We start from the raw sequence: 23,865 nt of genomic DNA on the forward strand, positions 1-23,865 counted from the left end.
CGGGGTCTGGAGCAGCAGCTGCTGTGCTCCCGGCAGGGCCAACGAGGGCGGCCGGACTTTAGAGGCGTCAGCGCGGAGCGAGAGTGGTGGGGGCGCCGGTAACGCTGCGAGGGGCGCGTGCGGGAGAGGGCGATTTAATGTCAGACACGGAACGATTTGCTGCAGCTTCGAGGGCACTGTCAAGGTGGGTCTGTTAAAGAGACCTGGGTATGTAGTGCCGGCGGGTGCAGCGAAGGGAGAGAGAACGAGCAGACCAGTTTGTAGCCGTTTTTAATATTTCACAGGGGAGAAGTTAGACATTAGCTTTGTACTGTTTTGTCACCTTTTGTAAATGATAATTTGGCACCGTTTCACATTAGTAATACAGTAGAAACAGTTTTACAGTAAAACGTTAAAATAATACAAATAGCAACACCTAAAACCAGAGGAACTTTCTCCCTCAGCGTACCAATTGCAAGTGTGTGTTTGCTGTGTGGGATAAAAAAAGGTGCGGTAGCCTGAAGCATAAATCCATCTGTCAGAGAAAAAAATGGCACTTGAAAATTATCTCCCTTTTAACTTCAAGTTCTGAAAACTATGTACTAAAGATCAGGCATGTAGTGTATCTAAAAATTACAGTGCTTATAGTAGCAGACCTTGTAATTTCATATGCATAACGTGGAGGGGAAAAAAGCATTGGGATTCCTTTTATTCAAATCAGAATTTTGCCACGTAATTCTCAGATCACATTTAAGCAATTATTACCAGACTTCAAAAATACCACTTCTGTTGAAAACATGTTAAAAGAGTATTTGCACAAGTTTAATTTATAATCTGTTCTATAGACGTATAAATCAATAAACTTCAGCTTGCAACCATGTTAAACTATGCACCTGAGATTTTGTCTCAAGTAGAAAGAGCTCCTCACAGATACCTATAACCTAAGAGCTCAACTTAACTGTTGGTTTTTTTTTTAATTATCCCTAAGAGCTTGACTTACCCCTTCTTTTTTGAGGACAGGAAGGAAGAAAGGTAGAAAATATTAATGACTGTTTTTTACAAACTTGCTTGTTAGACAGAAGAAACCCATGTACGTCCCCTGATAATGCAGATCTGGGCTTTGGTGAACACCACACAGTAAGAGCCCGGCACTCACGAAAATCTGGATTCTCCCATAAGCTTGACTGCAAGTAGGTTCTGTTTCTACTGCATGATGCACAGTCTTGATTAAATGTATTTACATGCTTTCTTGAATTTGGACTTCTGTGTTCTCATTGTCTATCAGGCACAATTGCTACAAATCCCATTTAAGAGGTTCCCTTTTGAATTTAAGCGCCAGTGCTGTAATTCTCAACTATGTCGAAGATGATGGGGAAGGAGGAACCTCTTAAACTTTTTTTTTAATAGTGTCAGAATTAGAAGGCCAAAATACACAATATTAAATAGAGTATTTAAAATTAAGTTGCTGGTATTCAGTGAAAAAAAATGAGGTATGCAAAATATTTTCACTATTGTGCGTAGATTTGCAATAGTTTTCAAAAGGTGCTTTTCCATTTTCAGCTAGTGGTTTGTTGTCCAAGTGTATACAAGTAACCATGTAATTGTGACCAATTAAAAATACAATTTATTCAATAGCTAATGGTTCTTCAGAACTCTTTAAAAAAAAAAAATTACATTTGTTGTAACAGCAGTAATGTAGTACAATAATACTATATCCAAAACAACTCATAATCTTCAGTCAATGTATTGTTTTTACTGTTAAAAATGAAAAGTGACTTTATTTTTCAGTTTACTTTGCATGTTGACAGCTAAGACTTCTGAAGTTGTAAGGAGTAATCCTAGAGAAAACAAGATGTAAAAGGAAAAAAACCCCATGGCAGTGCCAAGTGTTTTCTTCTCCTACATCCTATTGGCAACTGATAGAAGTACACAAAGAGTGTAAATACAGTGGACTTAAAAAAATCATTATAAAGTTATAAAACTACAGAGCTTTGGCTGAGCATTTCCCTGAGTCTTCATTTTTTTAAAAGCATATGCTAGACATGATGTTCATAGAATCTGTTACAAAGGGCTTGATTAGTAAAGGCTGTTTAGCTACATATGCAAAAGTTAGGTACTTCTATTATTAAAGCCTAAGCAAGAACTGCTGAGGAAGCAGTGTGATTCTTCAGAATCTGGTATCTTCGCTAAGGAGAAAATCAAACTTCACATACTTTTGCATTAAGACTCTGATAATTAGAAATTACACCAAATGACTCAAAATTTGTGGACACGTCTAATAGGGATAACTTTCAGGGCAAGGCTGAAACAAAAAACTCTGGGTCTGCTACAAAATGTATAAAACTTTGGGTTTTATAATATTTTATGAGAAAACAGAAGGCACAATTGTGCAACAAAACAATATGCTTTTGTATTTTAATCTGCTTCCATCGTTTTCATCAGCAGATTGGACTTTCTGGAAGTCTTTAATGATGTAACATTAGTAACAATAATTAGCTGTAATAAGGTTTCCGTATTACCTAAATGTAAGAAGGCTATTGGCAAGGAGGCATTTTTGAAAAAGGTACATTCAACAAAAGATGAGCTGATATCCATCCTCTAAAAGTTCACCATTCTAGCTCTACGGGGTACTCGCCAGTGAGACAAGCTGTGCAATGGCCAATCTTTCCAACACGAAACTTGTGGTTTTTAAGGCTGTTCTCATTCTCTTGTCTTGCTTTGATGCTTTCTTGCACAGATGATACCAGCCCTTCCACAGAAAGGTAGACAACGCTGTCAGCTCCTAGAAGAAATAAAGAATTCAGCCGTTAAAGCTGCAATATTGTATCAAATGCAGGGCTCTTTGGAAATGCAGTCTCATTATTGTATGGATTACAATTCCAGGTGGATCACCTTACCTCAAGAGAACGGATATGAAAAATTATTAGAACATAATAAGCCTTGCCCTTCTTCAATTCTTTGTGCAGGGAGCAGACACACTGAAATCTAGACAGAAGGGTCTGAGCTGGGAACAAAAATGTCACACACATACTGCAAAAATAGAAATAAAGCCCAGAGTGTGCAGTAAAACTCCCTAAACTCCCTGTAGTCTGGGCCAGGAAGCTGAAGTGTGTGTGGCTGGTGCTTCCCAAACTGCGTACCTAGGACTGCACACCCTTACTGGGACTTGGAGGAAGGAGGGGAAGACCACCACGTTAAAAAAAATTCAGTGTGCACTTCATGCAAATTTTCTAGCAGTAATGAAGTTTGATAGTGTTTTCACATAATTTGTTTTCTATTGTTTGCACTCATTATGTTGTGAATAATCCTTAAAAATGAGATCCTCCTACAAGCTTGAAATATTTTAACATGCCTTCACAATAATTTGGAGGAAAATAATCTATTGTAATATTAGACAGTGAGAGTAACTCACTGTCACATAGGAAATCTGAGTTTGCAGTTTCCTAACTGTAACCAGAGCTATGTTCTTAAACCATTTAAAAAAATATTTTGCAGCACAATATATTAGATCTCCTTACTCACAAGCCTTTACATGACTTCTGTTGCTGATATCCTGATGAAGAGCAAGTTATTTACCAGACGGCAAGAAACATGAGCTGTTGGTTCTTGTGTTCTGCTGCAAACATGACTCATTCTAGAGATCTGAGAATGTATTTAACATTCTTTGATTAGCCTCGAATGTCATTTCTCTCAAAGTGAAATATATAATGCAGTTAAAATTATTTACATAAATTTAAATTTGTAGAAAAAAATCAGTGGGTGTTTACAAATTCCAAACATATTTTTATGAATATCTCATGAAACTACATTAGCTTTTCATTACAGGATAGATTTTCACCACATATTTTCTTCCTGGTATTTCGCTTACAGTAGCTCCTTGCTGTAAAGACTTTCCTGGAAGGAACTCTAAGTATTGGAAAATTGTGTTGTCACACCTTATTTATAACTTATGATTACATAATTATTCTAATGCCTTCTATTGTTTGGAGAAATATGATTCAATAACTGTGTTAAAAAACTGTAACTAAATCGATTTGATGCACAGGGTACTCACAACGCAGACATTTAGTGTATCAACCTTGCAATTTTTTAGTCAGTTTTGCCACTGTTGTCTTGATGTGTTGTCTTTTATTTTGATGTAGACAGTAAAACATCTACAGGTAAAATTTCTCAAAGAAAAAGAAAAAGTAGCATTTACCTATATAGTTTGCAAGATCATGAAATTCAGGTCTGTTGGCAATGAGTTCTTCTTTAGTTGGAATGTTTATTCCCATATAACAAGGAAATCTTATGGGAGGTGAAGCCACACGGATATGCACCTGAATAAAAGTACAGTTGCAAACCAGACTGCTATAAGGTAAAGGTCAGTAGATCATAACACAATAGCAAAGTCCTTGTTCTGTAAAATAATCACGAAGAACAGAACACGGCACTACAAAGAAGTCATGGAAGGGGGTTAAAAGTAAGATAATTTTTTTTTTTCAGATGCCAATGCAGCAGGAGAAAGAAAGACAGTTTTAAAATTTATTTTTACAGTACTTCCTAGTGTTATTAAAAAGTTGAATCCTGGTTTTGCTTTTTTTCTATGGTGCTGAATCAATGATGAACATGTTTGGGTTTAAAAAGTCAAATATTATACAAAAATTTTTTCCTCCAGTAAGAGACTTGCACGTTCTGTTTCAATTAAATCTTAACCAATTTAAAATGACATTGTGCTCTGGTGCCTTACGGCACATGCCCATTCACTGAAGTATGTGGTTGTATGTAATGCAGTACCACAAGTCACACAGATGTCAGGAATATCACACCAATACTTGATATTCTGATCTTACCTAATCTGTTTTGCAATCTCTTTAAATCTCATTTGCCAGATAGTGCTATAATAATGGAGACCTGTTCCTACCCCTTAATGTCCCCAAAATCACATACAGAAGAAACTTCTCAACCTATCTTCACAATAAACATGCACTAGCTATTCCTTTTTGTACATTTGCTCTTTTAAATAAGGAAACAATGTTTAGTGCAAATGAAGGCAAACCACTGTGCTTTACCTTTCCATCAAGCTTCTATTTACAACAGTATTTTACTGACTGAAAATTAGCTTACCTCTTTGGCTCCTGATTCTCTCAGCAGTTTTATTATAGGTGAAATGGTATTTCCCCTCACAATTGAATCATCAATGATAACAACGCGTTTGCCTTTAAAATTATCGGACAGAACCCCAAACTTCTTTGCAACACCAAGTTGCCGTAACCTCATATTTGGCTGGATAAATGTTCTTCCTACGTATCGGTTTTTACAGAGTACTTCAACATACGGTAGTCCGCACTGTAAACAGGAGACAAACAGAATTAGTATCTATAAAACTGGATATTCTCGCTTACTGTTTTTTGAAGCAACCTTGGGAATTAGTATGACTTCACAGTAACTTTGAAATACCTTAATATAGTACAATAATGACAGAAAAAACAAGTGCAGATGACTCAATGGGAGATACCCAGCGTACTTAAGATATAAAGCTTTAACAATATAAAACTCTTAATGGCCCATAAAATAATACCCCATTACAAAAAAGTGTATGTAAATATGCTTGGGGAGGAAAGAAAAAAAAAAGAAAAAAAAGGCAAGTTAACATATACCTTTTGAGCATAACCAAGAGCTGCTGGGGTTGCAGACTCAGGAACAGTGCTGACCAGATCTGCTTCCACAGGTGCTTCAATAGCAAGCTGCTGCCCGCATCTCTTCCTGACGGAATATACCATCTGACCTACAGACAGCAAGGAGTGTTATGCCTGCTATGCGTAATTCAGATTTCCTCAGTTTGCTGTACTAATTTCTCTGTTAAGTTGCAGGCATAGAAGTCAGTGAGAGAAGCTCCAGAACTAGTAAGCAGTCACTCCCATAAGGTAATTTTTTATTTCCTTTCATAACATCATATTCTTACATACACATTCATATCACTATTATGGCAGAATGCAAGCCCCCCTCTCTTCCCCCCCTCCTTCAGTATGGAAGGAGTAGGCACATCTCCCTCTCTCTCTGCTGTTTGAGGCTAACAGCTTCTTTTGTTTGGCCCCAGAGCACCCTGGCCAGGGCCATTAGGAGAAGGGAGCCGCTGGGCACCTGCGGCCAGTGTGGGGGATGTTTGAAGGCTTCAGGGGCACCCCACAGCCAGTGTGGGGGTGCAGAGAAGCTTCTGGAATGCCTACAGTCAGGTCTGATCAGCCTATAAAAAACAGGACTCTCATTGAGACTCCGCCCATTGTCGTGGGTCTCTCGGAGCACGAGCGAGATGCTGCCGCCAAGAGCCCCCTTCCCCGGGATGGAGACTCCGCTTGCCTGGCCGCCACGGGTGTGAGTAAACTTCTCGCAGGATTGCGAGTATATTTATACTTTCTGTGCACATATGCACATGTAACTTCCCGTGCTTCCACATAAGCACGTGTAACTTTCTGTGCTTAATACAAGCACGAGTAACTTTCCGTGCACATTTGCACGCGTACTTTAAATTATTTCCTCGCACAATCACGAGTGTATTTTCTTCCCGTGCTTCTACATAAGCACGTGTAGTATTCCGTGCACATTTGCACGTGTAAGTAAATTAACCCTCGCAGGATTGCGAGTGTATTATAAATTTACCCTCGCGGAATCGCGAGTGTATTATAAATTTACCCTCGCGGAATCGCGAGTGTACACTTTCCGTACTCACTACAAGTACCTGTATCTCTTTAAGAATAATCCCGCACCATGTTCAGGCAAGTGTGTACTCTTCCTGGACTCAGAGACGGTTCCAGCATTGTTTTGGGTGAAGCCACGTGCATGCACACTGTGGACCGCCTGTTGTATTAGTTGCTGCCCCTTAATAATTTTCCTCAACTGATATCCGAACCTATATTTAAGTCACTTTTGGAGTGCTACAAACCCTGTTTGCCCCTTAAACTAATCTCGGGGTGCCTCCGTGACAACTATACAGAGAGTTTGCCCTAATGGGGTAACTAAAGGTCTTGTGGATGTTACAAAATCTATTGACAGGAAGAAAGAAGTAAAAATTATGCCTGCCTGTTCTTAACGTGCATATTCTAGCAGACTTTTTTCCAGCAGACAACACGTGTACAATCCTGCTGTCTGCCTCTGCCTGCTTATTAACTTTGAATCAGTTGACAAAATTCACTCCAAATTTAGTAAGGGAATAAGAGGCCTCAGAATCTTTAAAGATCCTAAAAAATTTGCAACATGTGAGAGAACTGGAGGGACTCTGATGAGTTGAGGCACAGCAAAGGGTACAGCAGCAGTATTAAGGAATGTAAGAAGTGAGGATATTGAAGGGTAAGAGGATCATGAGAAAAAGGGATATGAGGTGAAACCAGCTTTGTAAAGGTGGGGAACTGTGTAGGATCAATAGATGGCACAGCCATAGAAAGCAAAGGAGACCTTGTTTGTTAGGTATGAGAGTCCTGGCTAGTATCTTGTCACTGAGGCAATGTTTGAGAGCTTCCAACTGAAATAATAATAAAAGCATTAGACTGACATCCCCAAGTACTTAGATCAGGGGTGTCACTCATTTTCAACCTTGAAGGCAACTGTGAGGCTGATGTCACCCCTGCTGAAAATGAGTTTGACACCCATGACTTAGATAATGTTTGCATTTACAAGTTATATTAAAAGCATCTTCCTGAAATAACCATTTCTTGCAAAGAAAATGCCAAAATAAAGTTGTTTTGCAGATTCTGTTTCATAATCTTAATTTTTAAGAAGTTTTTTTTAAGTTAAGGATATTTCCTCTTCATTAATTATGTTTGTGGCTCTTTGCATCCCTTGCAGAGGACTATGCAGGCAGCCTGACTGAGGCTGTATGCACAGCTAAGAACAAGAAAGTGATGTTACTTGCTCCTCCTGATGAGTGTCATGTCCTCCAGAACTGTGCCAACCCATTCTGTCCCAGCCCTGCTCTGCAAGCTCACATTCAGTGGTACCCTACTGTGATCCCAGATCCTGTCCAGAGTCACACTGTTCTCCAGGATAACATCTCCCACTATTTAGGGAAGAGCTGTGTACACTTCATCTTCTTACCTTCAAAAATACTGTCTGGTCTTGCAAAATAAACATATTCAAAGATGCAGAATGCTGACGGATCTCCTTCAGGTCTTGGTACAACATCCAGTGTCTGGACATCATATCTGGATATTTTCACAATCTCTCCGGGAAGGACCTCACGATAGTACCTTGAAAAAGAAATACATAGCATTTAGAAATGTCCTGAACCTGGATGGTAGTTCTGAAATATAAACAAGATTCAATAATTTAGTCCTGGATCAATAACAGAGTACTTTTCTATGAAAGCTAAGGACCTCACGATAGTACCTTGAAAAAGAAATACATAGCATTTAGAAATGTCCTGAACCTGGATGGTAGTTCTGAAATATAAACAAGATTCAATAATTTAGTCCTGGATCAATAACAGAGTACTTTTCTATGAAAGCTAAGGACCTCACGATAGTACCTTGAAAAAGAAATACATAGCATTTAGAAATGTCCTGAACCTGGATGGTAGTTCTGAAATATAAACAAGATTCAATAATTTAGTCCTGGATCAATAACAGAGTACTTTTCTATGAAAGCTAAGGACCTCACGATAGTACCTTGAAAAAGAAATACATAGCATTTAGAAATGTCCTGAACCTGGATGGTAGTTCTGAAATATAAACAAGATTCAATAATTTAGTCCTGGATCAATAACAGAGTACTTTTCTATGAAAGCTAATAAACGTTATAATGCAATATAAAAATATAACCAGGAATAAAGATGGTCACTAAAAAAATCCTGGCCCACAAGGCAATATCTGGACAAATATCTGTCTAGTGATAAGAGGCAGCTATCCCCAAATGACACAAAGCTGACTGGGAATGTACATTGTTAGAGATTATGACATTTGGCAGTTTGAGGTTTAATGTTTAATTACTGCCTGAGGAGAGCTTTCAGATAAAGTGAGAATCAGGGCACTTACTCTGCACCAATAGACAAAAAGCTACAGGATTCGGAAGAGACTACCCATCCTTCTGTTTCACTGTTATCTTTTCCTGAAATGAAATATTTCAGTTAGAGTCCACAGTTCTTGTTACTGTTACCCATCAAAATTGCATTTCTACTGCAGTATCTGGCTTTCTATGGTTTAGGTTGCCAAGTGCACAATGAAAGACTGTTGTGATTTCTAACTAAAAGGCATATCATGCCATAGTTTCTGTAATATTAAAAACAAACAAACAAAGCCCACGAAAACCCAACCAACCAAAAACCCAAACCAAAACAACAAACAGAAAACAACAACAAAAAAAACCAAATAGCATTCCCTCTCCCCCATAAAGATTATAAACCCATTCTAGGCAGAAGTGGAAGGAACAGCACCATATTTACAGCATCATTTTCATGAAGAGAGACAATTCATGTAACTACCTTTGTTGTCCCTGCACTTCTCCAAACTTCTCTAATTCTATTTCAGTGACTTCAGATATACAGAATTACTTCTGTTCACACATGACACTCCTTACTTTTCCTATGCTATGTGTTGATTGATAGATTCTTTTTATTACAATGGATGCTGGACTGAACTCCAATAAAGAGAGTTTTCACAGACAGGCACAGGGAAGATCAAATTGTGTAACACAGGGTAGGAATGTCTGTATGCTTTATGAAAGGTCTTGATAATTTTTCTTACGGTTATAATTACCAAGTTTGGTGAAGATATGGAAGCATTTATTACCTTGTGTTTGCATTATTTTATCTTTATACAAATGAACAGATTTTAATCTCACTTCATGGAAGATGCTGATTTGCAGGCTAAACAGGAACACAAAGAATTTTTCCCATAAATTGATTTGTACAGTGTGCCATTACTATACCAAATGTGACTGGGAGTGCTTGAAATTTAGAAATACATTACCAGTAATCCAGCACTTTTTGGCCACCTTACTATGGGAGAAAGAAAGAAACTAGACTTGTTTCTGGACTGGACATAGACCTGAGCAACTGTCTCCAGGTGATCTGGACCAGATGACCTCCAGAGGTGCCTTCTAAGCTCAGCCTTTCTGTGATTCTGCCCATCCCTGCTTTCCTGTTTAGGTGATGTTAATTAAATTTTCACAAACATTCTGTTTCAGCTGGGCTGCCTAATTCTGACACTGTTATCAGGTGACTAGGATTCCCTTTTGTTGGGAACAAAAAAGACGTTTGCAGGCTTTCTACAAATTACTTTTTCCTTACCAACATTTTTTTTTGTTTTGAATTTTCAGAACTGACTTTTGTATCACATACTCCTCCGTACACCACAGTAAGCATAGCTTTCAGGCACAAGCTATATATATATGTATATGAATATGTATGTGGTTTACCTTTTCCATTCATGTCCCCTACTGGAATAAGGCGACCAATGCAGAGTGGGCGATTCCCATATGGATCACGTACTGCATAGATTATGTCTTTATGCATAATTAGCAATGAATATGAAGTTGGAGTTTCATTCATTAAATTTTTTATTCTGAAATGAGACATAGTGAACATAATTGTGTGTCACACAAACAGCTGTGTGCATTTACAGCTGCATATCATGCTGAGATTAGATTGCTGTTCTTGATTCCGAAACCCACCCTCCTCACCTTGCTACCCAGTCGGCTGTATCGTCGTTTTCTAGAGGAGGTGTGAAAGCCAGCAGCTGGGTGATCAGCTCACTGTCAGAACTGGTCGACAGTCCTACACCATGCCGCATAAGCTTTTGAGACACAAAGCAAAAGTGTTACGAACATTAAGAAAAATCCCATGTAACACTGCTCAGATTTTAATCTAACAACAGCTTCATGCAATGAACAAATATTTAAAAATGTATCAGTCCTTCAGATGATTAGAACATAGGAACATCAAATTTCTTCCAACAAACCAAATAGATAAAAAGAACAGTTACAATAATCTGTGTCTGGTACATTTCTCCCTTTGCATCTCATTCCTTTGCTCCACATACAACCAAAATTAATGACACCAATATTCAAGGCATACATTCATGTTTGAGCCATTTTATCAGCTTTGTGTTTCTGCTTGCTCTGGGAAGAGAGGTAAAATATACAAGGGAAAATATGAAGTTACTTATAGCAGACACAGAAAGAGATATCACAGCAGAATGGTGGTTTGGGCACAAAGGAACAACAACAATAAAAAAGAGGTGTGAAGGGACGCAGAGTTGGATTAAAAAATTAAATCCCACAATTTAAAGTCTGCTACACTTGGTCAGTCAAATTGTTCTGTCATGGTGTATTTATGCTTCTAAGGGAGAAGAGAGTCTGCGGGGTATTTACACAACTATTACAACCCATTCGATGCTGTATGCATTACAGTTCCTAATTTTTATCTTTAGAAATCATTTTACATCTCATGTAACTCTGATTCTCCACTCTCCATCTGCATTTCCTCAGTGCTGTTTTTTTTCTCCCATCCATTCACACACTTGTAGCTCTGATGAAAGATGTGCCAGGTTCCTTTGGGCATGCCACACATTTGCCTCACAAGAGCATGTCCTCTCACTTTTGGATGGAACATATCATAGAAGAGATTTCACAATGAAAGATCTGCTAAATTATAATTCGGTTCTTTAACACATACCCTTCTAGCCAAACACACTATAAAATTTGGCATTTGTTGGTTTGTGTCGTGACAGTGCTAATGATTAATTTTGCAAGCCAGAAATACAAATAAAGACAATATTCCAAACCAGACATTTCAGATTGAAATGCATACGCATATGATTTGTTCCTTCTATCAGGCACCGCAAAGGAGCAGAACCACATGTCGAGGTGCCTTCTGTTACAGCTGAGTTAGTGTTCTCCTGTGATCAATAGGAACATGACTGTCAGTCTAGAGGACTGGTAAGTTTTTCCCTGTGACAATTACAAATGCCTCCCCTCCCCTGGAATTTTCCCCCCTCCAAATGATATATTTTGATTATGCTGCTCTTTCACTATCTCAAGCAGTCTGGTATTAAGGAAAAGGCATAGCAAGGTTATTGTTCTTTGCTGCCACACATAGAAAGGAATGATGCCAGAAACTCCCGAAGGAGACACTAACCTTCCTCCTGAGCCGTACAGCGTTTGTCAGCTCCCCGTTGTGCGCCACAGCGATCTTCCCATGAAGAGTCTCTACGACAAAAGGCTGGCAGTTCTGCAGCTCAGAAATTCCCGAGGTGGAGTACCTCGTGTGCCCAATACCGAGGTTTGAAACGTACAGTTTCTTCAGGCTGTCTGCATTGAAGACGTGATTTATAAGACCCATTCCCTTCAGAAGAAAAAGAAGAAAAAAAAATTTGTTTGGTTTTGTTTTCCCAGCAACTTCCTCATTTCTCCTTGTGTTCGTTTTTGGTCAGTATTAATGCAAGCAACTTTAACAAAAAGACAAATAAGCTTTAAGACATGGTAAAGAAAGAAGCTGAGTAGGTGTCACAGTTATATATCAGATCCCATTACTCCTGGTTTTAAATAAAGCAATAAGACATACTTGTGTTGAGGATTTTCATGGAACAACCTATTCTCTGACTAAAAATAGATCTTCTGAAAAACACCACCAAACTGTTGTACTTTTTAAAAACTCCAGAAAAAAAGACTGCCAGAAGACAGGAAAAGGAGGAAAAAGTTGCTAGAAGGGAATTCTATTTAGAGAATACCTTTTACTTTAGTTAGCAGTATATTTGATTTACTTTTATATTAGGTCCATAAAAATTTTTAAGAGATTCTATTGTCATTCCAGTCAATGTCAGAAACAAAGCTTTTTTCAAGAGAGTTTACTGTTTACTTAAAACAACTCTTCATATAGCCAGGTTGCCTTCTATTTAAAGCAGAAATGCATGAAAACTTCTTAGTCAGCTGTGAGGAGCTTCTGTTGGCAATAAGCACTACGTGGAGACAACTGACTCTGAAAAAACTGCACAGAGAGCAAAAGACTGGATTCCTCCCACAAAACCCTCCTTCTTCTGCTGCCTGTGGAAAATATTTACACCTTTGTATGCATGTTCCCCTACCACACATGTTAATTGTGATATACATGATATCCCACATGACAATGTTCCTCTGCGATCTTCAAAGATACACAGGAGTGGTCTGAAGCTGCAATGATTCATAACCTTTGCTGTAGGTACAACAACAAGAGAGTGTGATGGGACAGGAAGGAAATTGGCTGAACTGTTTTCAGAGCTCAACCAAAAAAACTTAAAGAAAGCTCAACTTCAGGGTATTTTTTGCTGTGACTGTTACAGAGTCAGAATACCAAGAGGCTATAGTTGTATATGTGGTCTTAGGATATTTACTATCATGTTAAAAAGTTACTGCCTCAAATGGTCAAACTGGTATGGGTTTGCTTTAATGGTTCAGCAAAGTTTGTGCCGAATCAGTTATCATCTGTTGTCTCACAGATGACATAAAGGTGGTCTAAGGTCTTGTGTCATGTGCTCACATGTGCACAGAAATGGAACCACGCACTCTTATTTTACTCAGGACAACTTTATTGTGACAGGAGAGCTGACAGTTCATAGGTTCAGCGTTAATGGTTGTGGTTGAGTTAAGCATTGCAATAGCTTAAGCAAGCAATTTTGGTTTAAAACACATTTCGTTACTTACACAACTATATAATCTTTTAATTGTAGTTTGAAATATTCCTCTGATTTGGATTGTGCTGGTATGGGATGGCAAATGTGAATTACACCACTATAAAAAATGCCCAATGAAGACAATGTTATGTCTGTATTATACAGGGGCTTATACATGTCAGAACATGATAATGGTCTGACAAATAGCTAGCTTAATATATTATTCTGCATATCCAAGTGTGAAGCAAGAAGACAGTCTTTATTCTACTGGCATCACTATCTCTATACAAGAGATTTAAGTTTTTCCGCATCGTGAGCTAATACAGCTATGACAATAATGTTTTGCTATACAGATACAGCTGAAAGGCTCTGACAGAGAAATATGGATGAGTTTGTCCATGGTCAAAGGCTGGCAACAATCAGAAGGGAGCACATACTCCTGTCGAAGGTATTCCAATTTATACTCTAATATATGTATTGCCTTAAGCTATTGACAAATGTGAGTAAATTGATGCAGTGAAAAGTGGGCACCTTTTCCGTTCTGTTGTCTCTGCTATGAAGAAGAGTCAGCCAGGTTTGGAGGGTAAACAGGTACAGTAGCATCTTAACTGCTGACATCTTTATGGGCTAGTTTGGAATTCAGAGTCCTAAATATACTTTCACCAGTGTAACAGGCCAAACGTTTGTTACATTAGCACCACTTCCAGGACTAAAAAAGTCATATATATTGTACTACACAGGCTCTTTATTACACTGTGGTTATTACAGTTTTAAAAATTGCTGTATCTGAGAAACATATTTTGAGCGTAAAAGAAACCATCATATGCTCTGAAACTCTTAAAATATCAAAGCTGATATTATGATAAAGTCAAATTCTTAGCATGACAGCTAAGTATTGCAGCTCAGTAACACACTACAAATTATTCTGTCACCTGCTGGAAGTTAATACTGAGAAGCACTTTTTATGATGGGATTTATGGAGCAGCTCGAGCAGCCGCCTATAAAGGAACCTGGAATTCCTGTAAGCTTAAGTAAAGCTGAAACCCAAGCAGAAGCAGGAATGAAGAACAGATAACATGGTACTCAAGTTGAGAAAAGCTGCATTTAAAAGCCTGGGTATGTGTGTGTGAAACAGGCTGTAACTAACAGATAGGAGGGGGGAAATGCCTGAAGAGCTAGCAAACATGAGGCTTGAAGAGACAAGATTTTGCATGAGGCATTGAGCAGTCATGCACAGATACACACGCTGCTGCAGCAAAGAAATTGCCCTATGGTTATCTTGATGATTTCCAATCCTCTCCTCTTCCAGGATGGAATAGGCTGATGATTATTTTTTTCCTGATCACTATTCAATACAGAATGAGCAGAAATATCCCCAGAGCATGCAGGTATTCTCCTGGCATAATACTTTTAAGGGTATGGCCATTTTATGTCTTTTAACATTACTTGGGATTGTCTGAGCTCAAGAAAGACTGGAAGACCTTCTGAGGGCTTCATTCAGTCTTTTACTCTGTTTATGTTTACCTATGGGTAAAGTAGCTGTCATTTCCTTGAGTCTCAGTAAGGCAAGAAATAGTCATCCATTTGCTTGTGCATAGCCTGTAACCGTATTTATTTTCTCTCGATCTCAGTTGCATGGGTGCTCTTCCAAATCTCGAGAGTTAACACCTTAGCTGCAGGGTGACTTTGGTAAGTAGTTTTTGTGACATGAGTAGCCTGATCTGGATACTTCTGTATGTCTGCTGCTGTGTGCATGGATACATCCAGCATATTTGTTTTAAACATACACTTAAATTGCACAAATAACAGAACTAGATACTGTCACTGACAAAACAAAAAGCATTCATCAAAACATGTTGCTTTCCCTCTAATTATTGTGTTTCCTAGCTGAAGCAAACTTTAACGCATCTCAGTTAGGCATGTACAAAACAGTCATTTCCATTTTACCTTGTGCACTTTGAATGCCTGGGATGACTCTCCATCACTTGTCACAATTCCAGCACTCTCCTGGCCCCTATGGAAAAATATAATTAACATTAAACACTGAAATGCTTCGAATATGAAATGTATTAACATACAATGGATTGGTGTTTTTTTCTTCTATTCTCTACAACATTAATTTTAATGTAGGCTTGTTTTATTTTACAGGCTTGTAATTACAACTGTTTTTTTGCCCATGTTATGCTTTATTTCTAAACAGTCACATAAGGTTTGTGCCTAAGCCCACTGAATTCAGTGGGAATCTTTCCGCTAATAAGCACTGGCTCAGGCTCTCACTTCAGTTCTATTTCAGTGTGGGCATAAAATAACAGCAGATGCTTAATCTGAAAAGCCATTTTGCAGCGATAGTGGTCTAGGCTGTAGGAGTAGGTTCTATGCTGCTACTCTGTTTCTCCTTTGGGCTGGAGGGGAGGGTATTAAACTGATGGTTTTGCCTAGGGGAATGCATTGTCTCTTCCACAGATCACCTAGGCAGGAGCTTTTGCATTCTTACACTTAGGCAGACAAGCTGGCATTTACACCTCTAAAAGCTATATAGACCCTCTGATAAAAGTGTTCGAGCACATAAACCTAGTATCAGCCATCACAGCTTCTGAAGTTAAGCAAAACAAGTCTGGTGCACAGCACCACTGCAAATGGAAATATCTCTTGTGCAGCAGATCAGGCTCAGGCTGGCAGTTGTGCCTTGTTGAGCAGAAGAGCTGCATCAGCTGAAATGGCAGAGGTCTCCCCATCCCTGTCCCTGGGTGCAGGCCCAGCCCACGGGCAGGCAGTGCGGGCATGTTCCCTGACAGAGGCCAGCAGAATGCTGCACAGATGCCCAAAGTTTATCATTCAGTCCTTATCCGGTGAAAAGGTGTGTTTTGCAGACTGGAGTTTTTTGTGGGTAACAGCGAAGGCTGCTCAATCTTCCTTTAGAAGGCTTCCTGGAATAAGGCTGAGTGTTACCTCCAACAAAACTGCCGCCACAGACCCATCATGGCTCTAACACTCGGAAAGACCTGGGCACACTGGTAAGTACACTCTCATATATAATAATGACTGAAATGCAAAGATGTTTTCCTCAAGAAAGTACAGAGTTACAATATTTTTACAATATTAGATTAAGATACTATTTGTGCATCAGATTGGTTTAACTCAACTGAAGTCACTGGAGTTATGTTACTGTAAGCAAAAATGTGATTGGGCACAAAAAAATTTACAGAATGGATGCTCATCTACAACTGACCATGTTAATTATAAATTTTCTCCAGTTCCTAAAATCCCTTTATTGGCCAGTAGACCTAGTTGTATGTAAAGTAAAATTTTAAAGAAAGCAAAACAAAACAAATTTCACACATAATTAATTTATCCTGTTATTGACACAGATCTTCAAGAGAAAAATCAGAGATGAAGACACATTCTTAAACCCATTTATTTTAACTCAGGGAGATGTCCCATCTATAAATGCAAAGACGGGTAGTATGACTTAAGGGTTGATATACAGCATCCAGCAACTTCTAACCCCAATGTTACTATTACAGGCCATTTCCACTTGAATACTGACGCTGTCCCTTTAAACATCAATAAAATCAATAGCAAAGAAGAGGGAAGCAAACATCCTGAACCAAAGGCCCTTGTCAAGTTGCTGGATTACATCTTCCATTTAGCTCAATTTCATTACCGCAAAGCTTACACAATTCTACCAATTTAGTCAGATTTTTAAGTATGCAAGCTTTTTATTAAAACATCACTAGTAACCCAATGAATATCAGAGTTAAAAACGTGTATATGGCCACCAATTCAAAAACAACTACTGCACAGAGTAGCCAGTGTAAAGCAGGATGATCCTATCCTGCTTTACTATCACCTCAACTATTGCCAAGTGCAACCTGTTTAGAAGGCTCAGGCGTGGAGGATTCCCCATGGGAGTGCCCACCCAGCAACGGGCAGCCAAGAATGCCTTTGCGGGTGTTTGTGGTTTAGTTTTTTTTTTAATTATTATTTTATTTTTGTAAAGGAACACGATTGTGTGACTCTTTTTTCCCCCTCGTTCCACCAGAGCGCTCACACTGAGGCCCTTTCCCGCAAGAAGGGTTAAGGCCCCCCCTCGGCCCCGCTCCCGCCCCGGCCGCCTCCAACACCCAGTCCGCTTATTTGGCAGTTTCTCAAGTTACACCCCTCAGGCAGCTTGAGCCAGTAAAACTAGATCCTTTCATCTCGGCGGAGCTTACTGACAACCAGCCGTCTGGTTTCCTAGGAAACAAAATCTTGGCTAGAAATAGTGAATCATTTCCAGGTCACTTTCAACATGGAGAGTGGAGCAGGGAAGCATTGGACTGAGGAGGAGGTTAAAGCCTTGTTAAGCGTCTGGTCAGAAAAAAATATCAGAAAGCAACTCCACGGCACCCTGAGGAATAAAGGAATATTTATCTACATTGCTAAAAGGTTGCAGGAGTTAGGAGTTTGCAGGGATTGGAAACAGTGCCGTGCAAAGTACAAAAATCTCAAGTATGAATACAGAACGGTTAAATATGCCCACAACTCTGGGGATGTCACTAAAACCATGAAGTTTTTCCATGATCTGGATTCCATATTGCGATATGAACCTGTCACACAATTAACAGCAGAAGAAAACGGCAGGTGTTCTGCGACTGAGACGCAGCTGAACACAAGCCCCACAACAGACAGCACGCAAGGTAAAAAACTGGTTTTGCTTCTTTTTCCTCCCCCCCCCCCTTTTGCTTAAAACCCAAAGGGAATAAAACGGAAGCCTAAGTTTGCTGGAGCCGAAGCAGAGGTTGCCTGACAGACCCAACAGCATGGTTAGAAGTGACTTGATGCACTCCTCACAGAGGGGAATAAAATGTTAGCACCCACCAGTGTCGAAGTCTGTAAATACAGCATCATTCTAACAAAATTATGCTAACTGCTTATGTTGCAGCCTTGGTGAGTACTTGTGGGTGTCAAGGTTCCTGCACAGGCTTGAAACATGAGGTTAAGAATAGCTGTTGTATTTCCCTTTGACATTCCTTTGCAGTACTTTGGAAGTGGGTTTTGTAGAGCTTCAATTCAGATTTAAACTTAAAAGTAGAGGTTGAAACTGTCATGATTAAAAAAAAAAAATCATTATTTGTGATACAAGTGAAATTTAGGATTTTTATTCTTATTTATCTGTAACTGAAAATTTAGGTATGATGACTGAAGGTAAATTAAATTATTTTGTAAGCAATTCAACTTCAATATTTGAGAAACAGGGATGCTTAATAACTTCTCTATGATTCTATGATTCTCATTAAAAATTGTAGTGAGGAAAGTAAATATCATCATGTTTATCAGACTATTTTGAGGCAAACCAACTGCTTTTATTCTGAAGAGGTTTTTATCAAAGTATTTGCATCTCTTGTTTTATTCAAACCTCTCTTACATATGTATTTAAGCTGTGCTTAACATTTCATTAAGGTCAATCTGTTACTTGACATCACTCAAATCTCCTTGTCACATCCTAAATGTCACTGAAGCATAAGCCCAAATGATGGTTATAAGTACCAAAATAAGATGGCTAAAAAGAGAAATTAAAAGCTGAACTGTGTGTTCCTACAGTATCTGGCAATTTACATTAATTAAGATTGTGAATCTTTATTAAGAAAACAAAAAGCCCAACATCAAGGCAGACTGCCAAAGGCACAGAAAAGAGCTGGACATCCAGCTTGCCCTTGTACCCTTCCATGTCTCCCTCTACCACGGTGCTTTACAGGTCTGAGGAGAAGAAATTGCCATTTTTCTTGTCATTGTTTACCTTAACAAAAAGCTTGACCTTCATTTGTCATCACTAGCAGAAAGCCTCTAGTCTGTCAAAGTCACTTTAAATTAAATGGCAATTTTATAATATTTTCATGTGCTCTCTGTGTATTGCAATGTATTTTTATTTTTAAACTTGAAGAACTGAGGCTAATACAAGCTGTTAACACTTCTGAGGACTACATGAAATAGTGTCCTTCTGAGGATCTGCCCTTGCACTACCCTGTGTGTCTTATGTTGTTTGCACCAACTGTTAATTCTCATTTGCCTTAGACCTCTAGCAAGTTTAAATCAGAAAAGGTTACTTTCTGTTGTGAACCCCAAAGTAGAATAGATATTAAAATTACCCCTGGGTAATTTTATATATACCTGACATTGGAGCATTGGGACAGACTGGTTTTAAAGGTGATTAAATATCTCTTAAATGCACAAGCTTTTCTGTTACTCCCTTAAAAAAATTAAACAAGTTTTATGGATAAACAAAAATTAAATGCAACTAACTGTAATAATGCAACACTAATGGCAATAATTTAAATGCGAAGATTTTCATAGCAACCATAATTCAGGCACAACGAAATCACACTAAGATAGAAATATTTCCTGCAGCTATGCAGAATGCATCTAACCATAACAGGGGGCAGAGGGAGCAGCTGTGAGAACATCCACTTTCTTCATTTAAGAAGCCATGTCAAGCAAGTACAATAACGCCATCCTGGAGGCCCAGTCCTTTTCCCACTGCAGGCAGAGTTGCAATGCCTGCTCAGCTCAGTTACTTTGAAGGGCCCTTGCAAGGATAAAACCGCATTTGAGGCTCTGCAGCTGATGCTCACAAGTTCTGTCATGGGGGCAGACCTGCAGGTGTGACTCCCGTGGAATGAAAGGGCCTGCAGGATGAAGGGGCTGCTTTAATGGGGGTGTCATCCTCCCCAGGGCAGACAGATGGAAGCAGACCTGCATCCCTGCAGGACCCCTCCTGGGCTTGTCCCTTTAAGAGTGATAGAGGAGAGGAAGGAAAAGTGGTCCCTCCCCTCTTTAAAAAGAGGCTGAGATGCCTCATTTTGACAGAGCTGGAGGAACCAAGGATGTCTAGGCTTGTGACTTGGGTGGCAAGAACAAAATGCTATCAGCAAACTAAAACCTGTGCCAAATGATACTGTCCACCATTTATGTCTTATCTTATTTGAAGTAGCTATATTAATTTGTTTTGTTTAAAAAGCATGACATGGGACAAGGCTTGAACCCACAGAAATTACTGTATTTTTACCGTTCTGCTTGGCCCTAGTTTAAATATTCATATCCGTCCTTAATGTAAAGCTACAAAGTATGTCTTCATGATTGATTTGCCTCGTTATCTCAAATACTGGGCGATTGCTGGGGAGGCAGAAGGAACTACTTTCATGGGACTGAATGGTATTTCTACAGTGTTTCCCTGAGTGTTTTCTTCCTATCTGATAAGATCAGTTTTCTTTTGAAAGTGTAATTGAAGAAACGAATACTGAAAATCACAATCAAACCTAAGAGAAAGGTCCTAGGACAAGCGTGGTGGCAACACACACATCAATTCCCGGCTCGTTCATGGAAAGATGACACTTCTTGCATTACCACATACAGCAGTGGAAGCCAGACATGTTCATGTTGTCCTCCCAAAATGTGTTTTTAGAGGCAAACACAAAGTTGTAGCTTACACAATAATTAAAGAAGATACAAGTCAACATGTTCACTTCTTTTAAAATGTAGTTTATGTATTATCCCAGTAATCAACAACCATGAAGATCCATGCAGAGTGATGGTGCACTGTGAAAAATGGGATCTTTCATTAGAGTTCAAATGAATAACCTTTCCATTCTGTTAACCAGTTTTGATTCAAGTTAAATCACCTATTAGTAAATCTAGTACATGATTTACAAAAGTAAAGCTCACCTAGTAATTAATGTTAAGTCAGTTAACGCTCTTTTATACTTCTCTCTTTATGTTTAAACACACCGGTCAGTTCCCTTGACCTTCATTTTACCACAGCAAGTGCAGAAAAACTATCAAGTGTGAGCAGAAATGCATCAGCAATGACATTATTGTATGTACAAAACTCACAGCTACCAGAAATGCAAAAAGATCTTTCAGAAATGCTGACTTGAAAATGCCACTTATACATAGTTTTCCATATCTGGACTTTAACATTAAGGATGTCATTAACAAGTATTTGATATACTTTTTAATAAGAGTGTGAAATACTCTTATAAGAGATGCTTTTTTCCCCTCCATGAAATATTCTCACAGATTTTTCTGTTAACTGTTCATATTTACTTAAAATAACAAAGTGATTCTTTTTAATATTACAACGTAATTGAACTTGCTCATCCTAGTACCCATGGCGCACTCAGCAGCCTTCCAGTAGGGGATTTATTTCCCTCTCTGTAGTTTGCTGACAGCTGGGAGCAGTCAGAGATCAGGCCACTGCATCTATGAGTCATTCTGAGCCTCGCTGAAAGTCAGGAGGATTTAAGATAATGCTCTCAAATGCAGTTTTAAGTTTCACCTATGTCAGGAATACCAGGTTGCATCCCAGCCGCACCTCGTTGCTGTTTCTTGTGAGGAGCTGCCACAGCACTTTTGAACAGGGAGCTTTGATCTGTGTGACCTGCCAGGCCGGAGCCCAGAGCAGCTCACTCCCTGCACTCCCTGTACAGAGAATCAACATTTCAAACCTCCTGTCAACACATACTTTGGATACAGCATCTTACCACAGAACAACTTCCAAGCCTGTCCTCTGTGAAAACTAAGCTGATGCGGAACCTGTGCTGCTTTCCAAACTTACATAGCAATTGTTATAATATTGCTTTTTAAACAAATGTAGGAACCCTATGCTGTAAAAAGTTAGACTGAATCCTGTGGCTACAAATACATCTGTTCTCTAGTCACAATATTTTCCCATTTTCCCTGTGCCATTAATGAATTCCACTGATTTCCAGAACTCTTTGCAGAACACTGTTGTTTCCTTCATACTCTAAATATTCTTCTTGGATTTTTTTGTTACGTAAATAGATTTGTGGATATCTGCATCCATGTGCAAAGTTCACTTTTATTTCTATATCTCTTTTCATTATGTACTTTCAAACTATATTTCTAATGTGCTATCCACCCCAAATACTGAGTGCCAGAAAAGCATGCAAGTCACTATAATCAAGTCAGTTTTTACAAGAATTTTAAATACATTTCAAACAGGCTTCATATGCAAGATATGATTTAATTTACCTCCTATAACTCATGTCCCCTTATGAGGACAGGCCAAATTAATTTTTAATTTAATGTAAATACAAATTAAGTGTGGAGATTGCAAAGTTAATAGTCTTCTCATTGCATATGGACATTTTCACTTAATTTAAGCTAATTTAGTCCATACAAATTTTTCATCTAAAAACTCTTTCCTTCCCAGGTGAAATATCAGTTTCTTTAGAAGATGATGAGGATGCTCCAGAAGATCCACTACTTCTAATGTCACATGTCAGACCAATTCAACTAGGTATAGTATGATGGCACAGTGAGATCAAAAAGTAAAAAGCAGCATGGCTGCCAGAGCACTTTCTGATAGCACGCCGTCATTCTGTTTCCGCTCAACATCGCTTTAAAATAGCCGCTCTTTTAAACCATCTCCTTCCCAGCTGTAGCACTCCACAGTCTCATGCATGGCTAGATGTTGCCCACTGTATATGACGTAACTCCTGCATGACTACCATTCACACATTCAAATCGCATTCCATGCTATAGCTTAATCATACTAACCACATTAACCACATTAATTTTGTTAAATGCTAGTGGAAAGTATGCCAAATGGTAGTGTGCGATACCCACGCCAGCTTGTGGATTTTCTCCAACGCATGTAATTTCTGCTTAATCCAGCCTGAATGAATGGCCTGAGCCAGGACAGACAGGCAGAGGTCAGACCTGTCCCACCGAGCAATCCAGATTTGCAGTGGTCTTCAAAGCAGCTGTATCCTCTCTCCAAGCAAGGGGTGGTGAGCAAGTCTTTAGTCCCATACAACCACCCATCTGGAAATGGTCCTACTATAGTAATTTTGCTCAGGAAAGTCATTACAGTGCAAAGGCACAAATCTAGCAAGCCAGAAAGAGGGAGAAAATCCTAGGTGCAAGCCCCTTCAAGGGGACCATAAAGGGAATGGAGAAACCTGAAGGCATTTTAGGCAGAATTAGGCAACTGATGAGCTGATTCCTGGCCTGGATGAGCAGCAGCACTGTGCTGAAATTCTTAAATGCTCTTTGGATTTTTGGCACACCCTCTATGCCCTAGCATATATCCCAGTCCAGTTACAATAACTTTTGCTACAGAATCTCGAACGTGCCATATTCATGGAGAAAACAAGGCCCCGGGAAAACTGTACACACTACTCCCCTCTTACCTGTCATAACAAGAAACTAAAGAGGAGACAATCTTATGTGGAATTGTATACACATAGATACAAACAAAACTTTTCTT

The 23,865-nt window shown here is 39.0% G+C and overlaps 2 protein-coding genes across 4 annotated transcripts in view; one reads left to right on the forward strand and one right to left on the reverse strand.

The window, feature by feature from the left end:
* Positions 1-253: 253 nt before the first annotated feature.
* Positions 254-23,865, reverse strand: part of PPAT (phosphoribosyl pyrophosphate amidotransferase) — a 49,064-nt gene continuing 25,452 nt past the window's right edge. Inside the window, exons 2-11 of the mRNA XM_071807532.1 lie at positions 15,543-15,609; positions 12,086-12,292; positions 10,630-10,742; positions 10,366-10,511; positions 8,985-9,057; positions 8,050-8,201; positions 5,619-5,746; positions 5,086-5,307; positions 4,178-4,298; positions 254-2,761 (exon numbers count right to left, since the gene is read on the reverse strand). Of these exons, the coding sequence (XP_071663633.1) occupies positions 2,586-2,761; positions 4,178-4,298; positions 5,086-5,307; positions 5,619-5,746; positions 8,050-8,201; positions 8,985-9,057; positions 10,366-10,511; positions 10,630-10,742; positions 12,086-12,292; positions 15,543-15,609 (1,405 nt within the window). The 3' untranslated portion in view covers positions 254-2,585. The remainder of the gene's footprint in view (positions 2,762-4,177; positions 4,299-5,085; positions 5,308-5,618; positions 5,747-8,049; positions 8,202-8,984; positions 9,058-10,365; positions 10,512-10,629; positions 10,743-12,085; positions 12,293-15,542; positions 15,610-23,865) is intronic.
* Positions 1,067-23,865, forward strand: part of PAICS (phosphoribosylaminoimidazole carboxylase and phosphoribosylaminoimidazolesuccinocarboxamide synthase) — a 59,955-nt gene continuing 37,156 nt past the window's right edge. The window contains exons 1-8 of one of the 3 annotated variants that reach the window (XM_071807525.1): positions 1,067-1,169; positions 5,826-5,885; positions 11,784-11,886; positions 13,949-14,043; positions 15,227-15,284; positions 16,515-16,609; positions 18,203-18,274; positions 22,807-22,893. In XM_071807525.1, coding sequence (XP_071663626.1) covers positions 22,866-22,893 — 28 coding nt within the window. In that variant the 5' untranslated portion in view covers positions 1,067-1,169; positions 5,826-5,885; positions 11,784-11,886; ... (3 more) ...; positions 18,203-18,274; positions 22,807-22,865. Of the gene's footprint in view, positions 1,170-5,825; positions 5,886-11,783; positions 11,887-13,948; positions 14,044-15,226; positions 15,285-16,514; positions 16,610-17,482; positions 18,275-22,806; positions 22,894-23,865 lie in introns of those variants that run through there. The other 2 variants (XM_065836154.2, XM_065836155.2) reach the window with 2 other exon arrangements.

The sequence above is a fragment of the Patagioenas fasciata genome, chromosome 4 (assembly GCF_037038585.1).
Source record: "Patagioenas fasciata isolate bPatFas1 chromosome 4, bPatFas1.hap1, whole genome shotgun sequence".
NCBI lineage: Eukaryota > Metazoa > Chordata > Aves > Columbiformes > Columbidae > Patagioenas > Patagioenas fasciata.